This window comes from Sinohyriopsis cumingii, chromosome 17 (assembly GCF_028554795.1).
Source record: "Sinohyriopsis cumingii isolate HCF-2022 chromosome 17, ASM2855479v2, whole genome shotgun sequence".
In the NCBI taxonomy this organism is placed as follows: Eukaryota; Metazoa; Mollusca; class Bivalvia; order Unionida; family Unionidae; genus Sinohyriopsis; species Sinohyriopsis cumingii.
This window is the reverse complement of record NC_142977.1, coordinates 58,390,547-58,404,188: the sequence shown is the minus strand read 5'-3', so window position 1 is coordinate 58,404,188 and position 13,642 is coordinate 58,390,547. Positions and strand designations below refer to the sequence as shown.

Here is a 13,642-nt window from a genome sequence, read left to right as displayed (position 1 = left end):
TTACGTATAGCATGGTCTGTGATATAACATTAGTCACTGGTCTCATTACATGGTGGCATCATCTATGCCAAAGTCCCTAATATAACACAGGTATGATCAACAATCCCATTATAAGGCAGTCTCACCTATAACATGGTACCCCTATTATAGCAGCCATGCAAAGCATGATCAGTTTAATCAGACTTGTCCTGTAGGTGACAAAAAAGTGGCATTATTAAATTTCAAGTCCAATTTACACCAAACAGCTTTCTCAGGCATCACTGACAAAATGCAACGATGTGAATTTTCTATTATTCTCTCAGTACCGATCTTCATGGTTTTTGTGCACATAAGTTTCTGCAAAGCCATAAAGACTGACACTAGTGAAAAATATCAACAAATAAATAGTTTAAGCTCAACTACCTGGCTTTCTGACACAAAATGCTACTAATCGATGAAATATTTCAAAGATGTCCTGGAGGAATGGGACAATGACTGTTGGAATAGATGGAAGGACTATGGTTATAATTGTAACGCCAGTCATTAGTACAGGAATATCTGTCTCGGTTCGCAGACACTTGATGAGGGCACGAAATACAGATGAGTTTGTGATCCGACGGCACCATGGTGTATGGTCAACAACAACTTGGAGCAAGAACTGAAGGGCATACAGCTGATGTTGCTCAGACTTTATGCCTTCATTCAGCTTTTCCAATAGATGCTGCAATGAGAAGAAAGACAAAATGGGACCTTAAAATTGGTGTCAATACCAGAACTCAAAAGAAAGGTCTTCATATGTGCATATCAAAGGTCACATGTAAAATTTTTTATAAAATGAATACAATGAAGCACACACTATCTGACCACCCCATGCTTTATAGTCCTTTAAGCAGATAAATGAAATTAATTTGTGGAAATTATCTTTCTTCTTCTTTCAGTGATCTTGACTGTTGATCCCAAAACTGAGGGTAGCTTCATTATTGTAAGTGCAAACCATCCAAAACATTTGGACAGAGTCAGCATGTATAACTATTTTTACTGCACAGATACTCTTTTTCCTTTTTCCAGTTTCTCTGACCTGGACCTTTGAACTCAATCTCATTAGGCTTCATCCTTACTCCAAGTGCAAGCTATTCATACAACTGGGTCCAGGTAAAACATGTAGGACCGATGCTATTCTGTGCAAAACATTTTTATTCTTTCAATCAGTAAATGTGACCTATGACCTTTGACATGCAAATCAGTAGGGTTCTTCAATACCAAAAGTGCAAGACATTCATACAGTTATGTAACTGTAGATAGTGGAGAACTCATGTCATTGGGCTGAAACCATCTTTCAAGTACAGAAGCAAAACTAGGGAAGAGACAAATGGATGGATGGACAAAATAAAGGCAAAATATACAAATTAATAAAACTTAAAATCTTTGGATAAAAATTATTCTAGCTACACACTGTTCATTCCACAGAGTGTTTATCCATTGACAAAATTCAGACAGAGCAAATGCTGTATGTTTTCATGACTATCAGAAGTAAAAGTGTAAGTGTCAGGGTAACATCAACTGATGTAAATATTGTACTAATATACAACAATAATTCACAGTCTCCTGTGTTGTTATTCTTTGTCAATGAAAAATTCAGCAGCAACCATTACATCAGAAGATATATTTTAAAAAAATTGGTTATTTACATTACTTCAGCATGCAATTTAATCATTTTACAAACAGCAACATGAATTAATTCTGGTTAGCAAACCCACAATTGAGTATCTTGCTGTGGTACACACAGATGACCAGGAAACACGGAGGCAGAATCTCAAAATCAACACGACATATTAAATATAATATAAACAAAGGCAACACATCATATACCACTCCCTCATTAATCTGCACCAAAATAACTTATTAACAAACTAATAATGGAAAAAGACAAACAGATCTAACTTTCTAAAAAGATGGCAACAAAATTAAATGTTTTAAAATCTCTTCTGACTTTAAAGGGAGTAAAAGTGAATATTTAAGTCAGTGTATAAACACTGATACTGACCAAATAATGCTTAGTTTCTCATTTAATTGCAAGGGCACCACAATCATTGTAAAATCACACATAAAAAAGCAATTGTGAAACTCCACTTACTCAGCAAAGTTGTTTTTAGTAACTTTTTGGTTGGTAAAACTAATTTATGTAATACATACCTAATATTATTGCACTGATGTATCTTTTTCTGGGGTGGCAGTACACAGTCCAAGGATATTTCACCCTCCAATAAGTTGTTTTTTTGTTGTTCTGAGTTTAGTGCCATTTTTTTAGCACATGGCAACCAGTATATCTTATGGAAAAAGAACCCGTAAAAAAAACCTGCTAGAACCACCCACCCACAACAAATTACTGGAAAGCTTTCTCACATACCCATACTGGCAGAACCCAAAGCTCAAACCTACTTGGACTGATGTGAGATACGAGTGACGTGTAAAGGCAAATGACCCAAGTCACTCAGCAGACCAAGGTCCATTACCAATCGGTAACTGGAAATCTTGATTAAAAACAACAAGATCCCATTTTATTTTCTTCAGTGTTCTGCTTGACAGTTATAATCTAACATTGTCACACAAATACTCAAAGATTCATGCATCAGTGGAATTGGAGGTGCCTCCCGTTTAATATACCAGAAGCAAACATAAATAAACAAAAACTTAATAGTTCAGTGCTGCAGATTGTCTTGTGCCAGTTGGTCAACTAGCTCATCATCTTGAAAAACTGACCAACATGGGTCTAAATTTTAAATGCATCAAATTTATTATGGATCAATAGTCTAATATCCCGCCTTCAATAAAATAACAGTTGGAAGATAACTGTCAGCTTTCCTTTCCAAATAGTGCTTGTCAAAGCACTGATGTCACTAACTTGCAGCTCAGAGAACAGGACAGACAAATTTGATATTAACGATGATTTCCTTTGTTATCTGGATAATAATTAACATAAATCTATTACAACTACATAATAATATATATATAAAATGTGTTCATTTATCTTGTACTCAAAATCCATAAAGCAACAACTTAAAACATTTCATGAATTTACAAATATTCTCATGTTAAACATTGTTTCCTTCAGATGTTAGTGACCATTTGCAATTAGCACAAAACAACAAAAGATGATCCTTGTTTCATGTTCCATTAAACTGTTATAAAAACTTTATTAGGGTAGAAAATGTAACTCGTGTAACAAGGATGAACAAAGTTTTATTTCTCTATTTAAAATTCATAAATTATTTGAGAGCCAGCAGTTGATGGGTCTGCCACTGGAAGTAGCACTACACCACATCTGTTGATAATATTTTGTATTCAGTTTCTTCACTGCCCCTTAATTTGCCAACTTTGTTGAAAAATTTGGTTGCCAATGGTAATTCTGATGTAATCTACAAACAAAAATATTTATATCAGGGCTGAGCAAATTTTTTTTAAACCACTAGTCCAGGACAAGTGGTTTCAGAAAATTCACTAGTCCCACCTTTCTCTTCACTAGTCCCACCTTACTCGTCACTAGTCCCACATTATTTTTCACTGGTCCCAAAATGGTAATGAACTGACGAGATTTGATGAGACGTATGTGCTTAATCCATAAAAAAAAAAAAAAAAAACGATATACAAAATAATCATTTCTTAAAAGAATTTAATTTTTCAAAAACATTGGTTGTTATACATTTGGCTTCTTCAGGTTTGGTATTAATGTTTTAGCTGATCGATTTGAAAATATGTCCATGTATATGTCTGCCACCTGCACCAGCACTAAACCAGCAGTTGATAGCTGTGTCTGGGTTAAAGTCCTCAAGCTCTGGTCCGTTTGTAGAAATGTTCATTAGCATTTGTAAACTCTTTTGGTTTAAGGAATTCCTTAAAGAAGTCTTGATTAAGTTCATTGAACTAAATCCTCGTTCACACTCAGAAATAGCTACCGCACACTCAGTATCCATCTTACGTTTTATCCCTCCATTTTCAAACAAATTTACCTTCGCCAAATCGCCATTATTACCTTACTTGCGAAAATAATTTAGCGAACTCATTTCATCCACAGATTAAGTATCAGCTTGCTTGACAACTACTTCTAAAGTGATCATAACATCAATTTTCTCATTAATTAGCGTAATTGTTTCACTTCAAACACAATATCGCACGTGGAAGTTAATCATCTGTATAATCAATTATAAATTAAAGAATCATTACTGTCATTTAATCAGTTCATAAAGGAAACTAACACTGATGTCGGTAAAGTACCTTTCATTAATTTAATTACACTGACTCGCTGGATTAAAATCATAGTGAGCCACTCGTTATGATCTAGATTGAGTCAACTCACTGCAACAAAACCGCTTACAACACTGCTAATTGATCATACTGGCTTTCTTTTGTTTGACGTGTTTTGATTTGCCGATAATTTGGTCACTTAGCCCAATATGGAGTCAAGTGGTAAAAGGATGTGAATGTATACATGAAGTGGGGTAGAATCAAGTATTCAGTATGTCCAGAGGGCATGATTGGCCAAATAAAGGCAGATATAGTGATTAAAGCACGAAAATAAGGACTAGCCCGACTTTTTTTAAAAAGCACTTGTCCCGGACTAGCGACTTGGAAAATTTTACTTGCCTGACTTCAAAAATGACTAGTCCGGGACATCGGGCTATGGGATTTGCTCAGCCCTGATTTATATACAAGGTAATAATTATTAAGGATGTTGGGTCTGTAATTTATTTGTTTGTACATATTTTAAGATATTGATATAGTCCTAGATTTATATTTTGCTGCATTATTTTCATTGCTCTTAGCTTTTATGCATGCTCAGTGGCATGCCAATGTGCTGTGGACGACTTTTGAACTACCGTATATACTCGCTCAGTGGCATGCCAACATGCCTTGGATGACTTTTGAACTACCGTATAGACTCACTCAGTGGCATGCCAACATGCCTTGGATGACTTTTGAACTACCGTATATACTCGCTCAGTGGCATGCCAACTTGCCTTGGATGACTTTTGAACTACCGTATAGACTCGCTCAGTGGCATGCCAACTTGCCTTGGATGACTTTTGAACTACCGTATACTCGCTCAGTGGCATGCCAACGTGCCTTGGATGACTTGTGAACTACCGTATATACTCGCTCAGTGGCAAGCCAACTTGCCTTGGATGACTTTTGAACTAAGCAATTGATGTCCAAGGAAACCTTTTGGTCTTTATTATTGACCTGATGCTGCTGTTGCTATAAAGTCTACTGACAGTACCCAATCAATGTAAATTCTTTCAAAATCTTATTTTAAGCAAAGTAATATTATACTGTGTAACTTCCTAGACAAACGACAAAAATCATATTATAACTGCCAATTCTGTTCCATAAATGTTACATGAGATGCAAATATCTTAATTACATGTAATCAAATTATACACAATCCTTAACTCATTAACCTCTAACAGTATGCTTATGCATCAGGAGGTAGTAACCTACTTCCAAGCACTGTAGTGTCAAGGTCATTTAAGGTACACCAAAGAGGGTGGTATTACAGCAAAGGTGACTGATGTAGCTCTACAATGATACCAAATAATTTGGACTTACTAATCACATTACAAACACAGGGAAATACATAGTTTTTGAGACCTGATTTTTTTTTACACGAAAAATTTGCCTGTAATCGAGTTGGATTACTCATCCAGATTTTAGACTTTGGGCCTTTGCAATAAGTAGGATAAGCTGGGGATTTCGAGTATAAAGTGGCCACAGCAATAAGGGTCTAATAAGCACAACAACAAAAAACCTCTTACCCTTCTGCACGTATCTGAACATTCTAACACATCATGCTAAATGAAAATCTCTTGGAAACTGATATATTTGGATGTATTCAGAAGTAGCCACCAAAATGCGATTCCTACTCCCACTTCAAGCAAAAGTTTAAATAGTTAATGGGTTAATTCGAAATACAGTACTTCAGTTTAATTAGATGCATGTAAGTTCCATCCTCTTAAAACACAAGAATTGAACAAACTGAATAATGTCCAGCTTGTGCACGCCTTGGCGAGCAAAAATTGGACATTATTCAACGAGTTTCATAAATTTAATATTAACTCATTATCCATTTGAGATTATATTTATTACATAGTTTTTATTTCAGCAGAAATTATTAAGAGAAAAAAAAGAACAAATAATTTAATTCATTCTGACATGCTGTACCTTTAATTTATTTTGCATAAAAAAATAGTCCAAAACAAAGCTGAACTATTATTCACATTTAAAAGCAGATTATACTTTTTCCAAACTATGACTCAAAGAACAAGCATCCTTCCAAATAAACAGAACATTTTACACATACCAAATTATTTTTCAACACAATATCCAATGCATGTGATCACACATTGTTTGACACAGTTTGATACAGTAATAAAGTACAGCAGACAATCCATGTTTACCCTAGTGTCACTTCCACAACTAAACATTACACTGTTGCAATATTCATGTGAAATGAGGATTACTGGAATCAGAAATTCCAATAGTTACCGTAATGTATTTGTGACCAGATATTTGCAGCATTGGATTTGGAACAACAGGCTACATAAGACATAAACAAATTTCATTTAGAGTTGGAATTGCATCACATATTTACCACGTAAACATGCAGTGGTTGGATAATAATAATAATAATAATAATAATGACATTATTTAAAGAGGGTAATACAATTAGTTAAGAACTAATCTACCTTGAGGCCCGCATAAAAAGGAATTTATTTATTTTAGCTGCATCTCTGAAGCCACTAGATATATTGGGTTTGAAAGAAGGAAGTAGAGTGGGCATTTCTAATCTCAACTGAACACTATTCCAGAGCAAAGTTCCAGAGTCCTGGAAACTTTTTAAAAATAATTCCTTATTTGCTTTCTTTCTGAACTGATATTAGCCAAAATGCTCTTTTAAAGATGTGCCAGGTTTGCTATGTTTTTATCATTTGAAATTGCCCCATACTGTATGACATCAGTCTAAATAGAGTTGTATGTAACTGTTACAAAATAATTTTCTGTGCCTTTCAGGGTGAAAATGTCTTCTCCTACTGAGAAGCCATACACTTGAATTGACTTTTTTACTGATATGTTTGATATGTTCAGTCCATGATAGGTTTTTATCTACCAAAACGCCAAGTAGTCTATCATAACAAACCATTTGCAAATTTTTATCCTTCCATGTCAAAGTTCATCACTGTCAAGATTTGTCTGTTTTTTGCCACGTTGAGATATGTAATATTTTAGTTTTACCAGTATTTACCACCATGCTATTGTATGTGCACCAGTTGTCCAGTTGTTTAGGGCATTCTGTAAAGAAATTTCGAGTTCATGCTTTGTGTTTTGGAATTACTGACAATGTTGTGTCATCTGCATAGAGATCTGTAGATGATATTATGTCCCTTAGTAAAAGTGGTAGGTCATTAATAAATAAAATAAATAGCAATGGACCTAGTATTGAGCCTTGTGGTACTTCATATCTAATTGTTCCAACTTAATAATGTTACAAATTATGTTAATATTGTTATCTTGAAAAAGATAAATATTCCATTATGCAGGTAGGGTTTGAAACAAGATCACTAATCTTCAGGGGACAAACATAGGATACTGTCCCAATTCTATCAATTTGTTCTTGAACATTTTCTTCTGCATTGGTCTCATTTTTATTAAAATGGTGGGCTCAGGACACATTCCCACTTATCCAAGAAAACCAATGACAAACGTGATGACAAATTTACTACTTCAAACTACTTCAGGAATGTACATGGTAACATTAACCATCCCCATTTCAAGCCTGTAGCCCATCCTGGATTCTCCACTTATAAAACGTTAAAAGCTAAATCAAAACAACATCTAAGTAGGCATGACAAATGTTGGAACTTGTTAAAGAAACAAGGTAAATAAATTTTAAAGTTTACACCGTAATGACTATATATTTTGGGACAGGAAATACATTTAGTTTTACCTTCTCCCCAAATATGGAAACCAAATACAAACTGTACCCCTCCAAACAATACCGACTAATGAAATTTGGCTACAATATTTGTAACAGGTGTTGATGATCTGATGAGATTTTGTTACATTATATATTTTAGTTAAAACCTTTGATAGCTTAATGAAGTTAAAACCAGTTAATCTTGATGTGAAAATTGATAGGCAAATTTTAACTGGCATGTTAATGACTTGTTTAGCTTTTTAGGCCATCTGAGCAATTGTAAAAAAAAAAAATATAAACACACCCCGACTGGTTGACATTGTCTAAAGCCTTGCAGTTACATCTGATGCAGAAAAATGAAATTTTGTAGCCATATTCCAAAACTGTCATCTACAAAAGAGACATCTGCCAATAAGAGGATACAATTTTATGGTCCTTCAAGTACCCTTCACATCAAGTTTCAATGAACAAGAAAAGCAGCTGGTGAGAACCTTAAAAAAATCCTCAGTACCTTGTCATGTGGTTCTCGGATCTCCTTCAAAATTTCCAGCACCTGGCGGGAATGAGACAGATAATAGTAATCCACAAGACTGTTTACCAGCCATGACTCACGATCTGAAATAACAAACATTTGAAATACAGTTTAGAATAATACAATGATTACCCATGTCCAGAAACATGCTTACTAACATTTTGCTGCCTTAAAAATTACTCAGACGACAAAGACCACTAACAATCATGGTTTTGTGTAACACAAAACTTAAAAGACCAGCTGGTATTGTAGGTGCCAGCACATTTATTGTAAATGGTAGATTTTAGATTTTCACTTGTCTAAATGTTTTTTTGTTTTTTTTTAACCCTGAAAATTTTCTTGTAAATGCAAGTAAAAAACCATATTCAGTTAAAACCATTTTTAACACCAACAAACCAGAGAAATATATTTTTTAAACTCAAATTTAAAAATGGCAAAAAATGAGTAAGACAAGAAAAAGAAAATTTTAAATTATGGTAGTCAGAGATAAACAACCACCATTTCACACCATGTACTTCTACAGCTAGGGTCATGTTAAGTCCTATTAACACTGCTGTCGGGGAGTCCATTAGGCTAATTAATGAGGATTCAGTACAACAACACAATTCATTTGAAGATAGATAAATCAAAAATATACATGTCAAAAGAACAAAAGTTGTTACACATCAATGGATTGAATAAGACATCTTTATTAAAATGTTGCAAGTTTGAGAACAGAGGTGATATTGCTTGGATTTTACTCCATATAAAAAAAATGCAAAAAACATGATTATTTCAATAGTCAGAACAATTACAAGTGATCATTTTTTAAGGCATTATTGTGATTCAGGAAACTATGTGTGTGTGATTTGGATTTTTAATGTAGCTTTGACAATTTTTCAGTCATATCGTTACAATATCTGCAGTATGGCAGTTTATAGTGATGTTGAGCACTGAGACATCATGCCACAGACATGTCCCATCCAGTCACATTATCCTGACACCAGGCCGACCAGCCCTAACACTAACCTCTTAATGCTGACTGCCTAGCAAGGCCTCTGCTAGTACCATATTTATAAGTCTTTGGTATGACTCGGCCGGGGCTCAAACCCGTGAACTTCTGCATCCAAGGCGGATGCTCTAACCACTAGGCCGCTGAAGCAGAGATTCAGGAAGCAATGTGCTAGCAACACAGCAAACAGCCCAGCAAAAAAAACGAAGTTCAGAACCCTAACTGTGTGAAGCACAGCAGCAAGGAGGTGAATTTTGTTCTTTGCACATAAAGTAGAACTTCGATTATCTATCACCCTATTAACCGTCAGGGCAATGTATGTCAAAATATTAAAAACAGGTACATGTACATATGTACATATTATGATTTTTTGATGACCTGGTCTACAGTATAATATTTTTAATGTACACATTCTATTATCTGTCTATTATCATATCTGTCATGGTCTCTGTCCCGCAACCTGATAGATAATCGAAGTTGTCCTGTACTGCAAATCAGATCAACTTCAGTCATTCTGGAAATGTATAATATATCAACGTAGCAACACTGCCTGTATGCAACATTGTGACAAGCACACATATATTCAACATAATGAGGCATTTCTCTTTACTATTATTCATTAACTTAATCTTGTTCAACCGCCAGCTTTTTATCAACCCCAGGATGATTTTGCCATGTAATAGATTGAGTCAAGACAAAAAGAAGCACATGCTCATATATATATATATATATATATATATATATATATATATATATATATATATATATATCACTTCCTTTAGACTATATTAAACTATGGACAGCAACAAAGAAGACTATATCCCACTGTCAGATGGATTTTGAAGACAGAAACTTGATGTATTTTTTATTTAATGTCTGTATGGTTGTGATTATGTGAGTGCATGCATTATGTGTACAGGTGTGGTGGTGATATTTTACAATGCTAAATCAGCCAATTATTTTTTGTGTGCAAATGCCATTTTCTATTGACACGTATGGAAAGAAAGCTTATTCTCACATCTTTGGAGTCACACATGATTAAAAAGCTTGGGATCAAAACACATTTTTAGTCTCCCAAAAAAATTGGACAATGATTGGAAATACGGTGGGTATGTACTTACACTAATGCAACTGCATGCCAGACAGAAAGATGGATGGACAATTGGAATGACTGATGGTGAGATACAAGGTTGAGCCATGGCAAAAAAAATTCTGTAAAAATAGAATCAATGTGATTAAACTTGCAATTTATTAAAAATGTGGATGTGTGATCAGACTATATTTTTCCAATTTCATTTCTGAACAGCTTACTTGATGAAAGGTTTTCATGAATAACTTTTTTTGTGTCTTCCACCACATGAAGTTCGCTGGACTCTAGTAAGGTGAAAAGTTCAGGAGCTATTGGGGCAGGGCGCACATCCGCTGCCATGACAACAGTAAACAATTATCCTGAAAAAGAAAAAGTAAAACAAACACATTTTTTTATGTTGTTACTCTGCAGCATATTTAAACAAAGTTTAACAAGCTCTAGAAGTAATGACCCACTTTCACATTCACTCAAAGTCTTACACACATCACAAATTTGAACAGACAGCATGAGCCTCAAAATATTTTTTTTGCAGAAACCATAGGAGGAATAGATAAGGGCAGTTCTTATCTTTCTATGATCAATTCATGTCAAAATGCTGAAATGCATGCTTTCTCCAAATACCAAAAACCCACAGGAAGAGAAATATTACAAGTTGACCAATGCTTAGAATTCCGAGTTCAAATGTGTGTGGGCACGTAGCAAGGGTCCAAAGTCTGAACTTAAGTTTCTTGCAAAGTGGATTTTAGAATATAATGAGGAAGAAATTATATCTCCCATTATATGTAGATATCATTGCACAAGAGCAATAATTCTACTGTAACAGGCAAACCCACTTCAAGACTGGATCACATGTGGATGAATTAGCACTGGCTTGCAAATTTTGTAGCAGAGCAGAATGGACTAGTCTTCCTTGCAGATTATTTTATTAAACTGGCTATTTTCCCAGACTAAAATATAGCACAGACATTCCATGACAGCATAAAAAGACAACAAAATTTCACTCGGTTTTTTCGGGGGACAGAGATGATGAAATATGTGTACAGGTCATAAGTTCAGTGTCATGATTCAAAAAACATAATTTTCCAAATAGGCCCATTTTATTTTAATTCTCATTAACTCATATAAAATTTATGTAAATAAATTTTTATTTTTACTGATTTAGAAGCCAATCAACTAATTCAAGTTTTGAAATCTACTGGTTTTATGTCCTGATTCTATCACGCTTGGCACAATGTATTTGGTAACCAACTGGAGATGGCATCATGCGATGTTGCAAAAACAGCTGCAACTTCGTCTCTATTATTAAAACTGTTTGTATACAGGAAGTAACAGGATCTTCTTACATTAATGAATTAAAACCAAGACAAGATTTTAGCAAAGCTAAATAAACACTGTAAAGTAGGCTACAATGACCCAGATTTTAGTTTGACATATCTGCACCTCAAGATGCATCTTCAACTAAATGGGATTGCCTGATGCCTGGGATTAGTAATTATTTCTGTTAGACAAATGCCCGACAGCAACAAAAAAATCAAAATACCCAGTTTCGTTTTGCAGTTGTAGGCACTGCCCTTATTTCCCCTTGATATCATTCTCTTCTGCATTAGCACTGCAACTCTCAACCAGGTTACTATTAGCAAGAACTCTGAAACCAACTCTATGTGCTAATAAGGCATGCTAAAATTTGATTTTCCAGTCTAGGAATGGCTTTATTTATTGATACTGGAATAAAATAAATGTTTCATAAAGAAAAGATAAGTCAGCTGATAATTAGTGACACATGTTCAGGGTCAGATTTCTTCAAAACCACAGACAAGTGTAATATATCAAATTGGTAATCTGGAGCTGGATCATAAAAACAGTCGAATTTTAGTTAAATTGTCTATTTGATAAAATGAAATTTCCTCCATGTTTCCAAAATAATTTAAAAAATCTTGTATCTGAGAAAGGTCTGAGCTTTCTAACGATTTGAAAGTAATGATGGGATGGGATCCACACTGCAATTAAGATACTGTGTACATGTATAAACCATGAGGACAGTGAAACAGGTATATTATATGTTAAATCAATAGGCTTCTTCCTTTCCCCAAATGCAAGCCATCCTCAAAGATTGGTCCAGGCATGAGATATATTACTTATGTTACTGTGTGGGAAACTACTTTTCTTTTTTTCTCTCACTCATTGATGTTGATTTTGTACATGTTGACCCTAAAATCAATAGGGTTTTCCTTACCCTAAGTTCAAGCCATCCATACAATCATTCCTTCGTTTGGTAATGATCATTGATGGAGAGCTCAAGTTATGGTGTAGAAACCAGTTCTTCCTTCAGTCAGTGACTCTGATCTTTGACATCATTTGCCTGGAAATCAGATTTCTTCCTTATCACAGGTGCAAGTGTCTCACAGAGTTTGGCAAATGAAGATTGTGGTCAGCTCGAGTTATCGAGCAGAAATAATTTTCCTTCTTTGTTACAATGACCTTGAATTTGAGTTTAGACCCAGAAATTGATAGGGCTCTTCCTTACCACAAGTGCAAGTTGAGAAAGTCTAGTTATTGTAAATGGTTGACAACCTGAGTTAATGTACAGAAACAAAACTGGCAGCAGTGACTCTAAGTCTTGTTTTAATTAAATTAATTATAACTTAAACAAATTACTGTATAAACATTTGTGCTTCAACCAGAAGTAATTCTGCTGAACAAATGAATGACTGGACAATTATCATCTATCTGAGAAGTATCCTGGGTGAGTTACAAAACTGAAACACAAATTATACAAAACTGACCAAAAAGCAAGTAATGTTTGCTGAATTTTATTTGAAAACCCCAAAAATATATTCAGAAATGTGATCAGTTGTTAGATTCAAAATTAAATGTTTAAACAGATTATCTTCACTGAAACATGTATAATTCCACAATATAAATCATGGAAATGTAGCTTTAAGCACTTGGCAAAATTGTTTCTGTTATGTTCTGGCAATTTTTTTATTTTATTATTTTGCATAACTGTATGAATTTAATACCAATTTTCTTCAACCAAAGTCTCTTCAATCCTGATTATTGAATCTCTGTATGTTAACTGTC

The 13,642-nt window shown here is 34.4% G+C and overlaps 1 protein-coding gene across 1 annotated transcript in view; it reads right to left on the bottom strand.

Moving 5' to 3' along the window:
* LOC149778841 (hamartin-like) overlaps nucleotides 1–13,642 on the bottom strand; it is a 90,089-nt gene that overhangs the window by 74,574 nt on the left and 1,873 nt on the right. The window contains exons 2-4 of the mRNA XM_089939593.1: nucleotides 10,783–10,920; nucleotides 8,460–8,563; nucleotides 403–700 (exon numbers count right to left, since the gene is read on the bottom strand). Coding sequence (XP_089795719.1) covers nucleotides 403–700; nucleotides 8,460–8,563; nucleotides 10,783–10,900 — 520 coding nt within the window. The 5' untranslated portion in view covers nucleotides 10,901–10,920. The remainder of the gene's footprint in view (nucleotides 1–402; nucleotides 701–8,459; nucleotides 8,564–10,782; nucleotides 10,921–13,642) is intronic.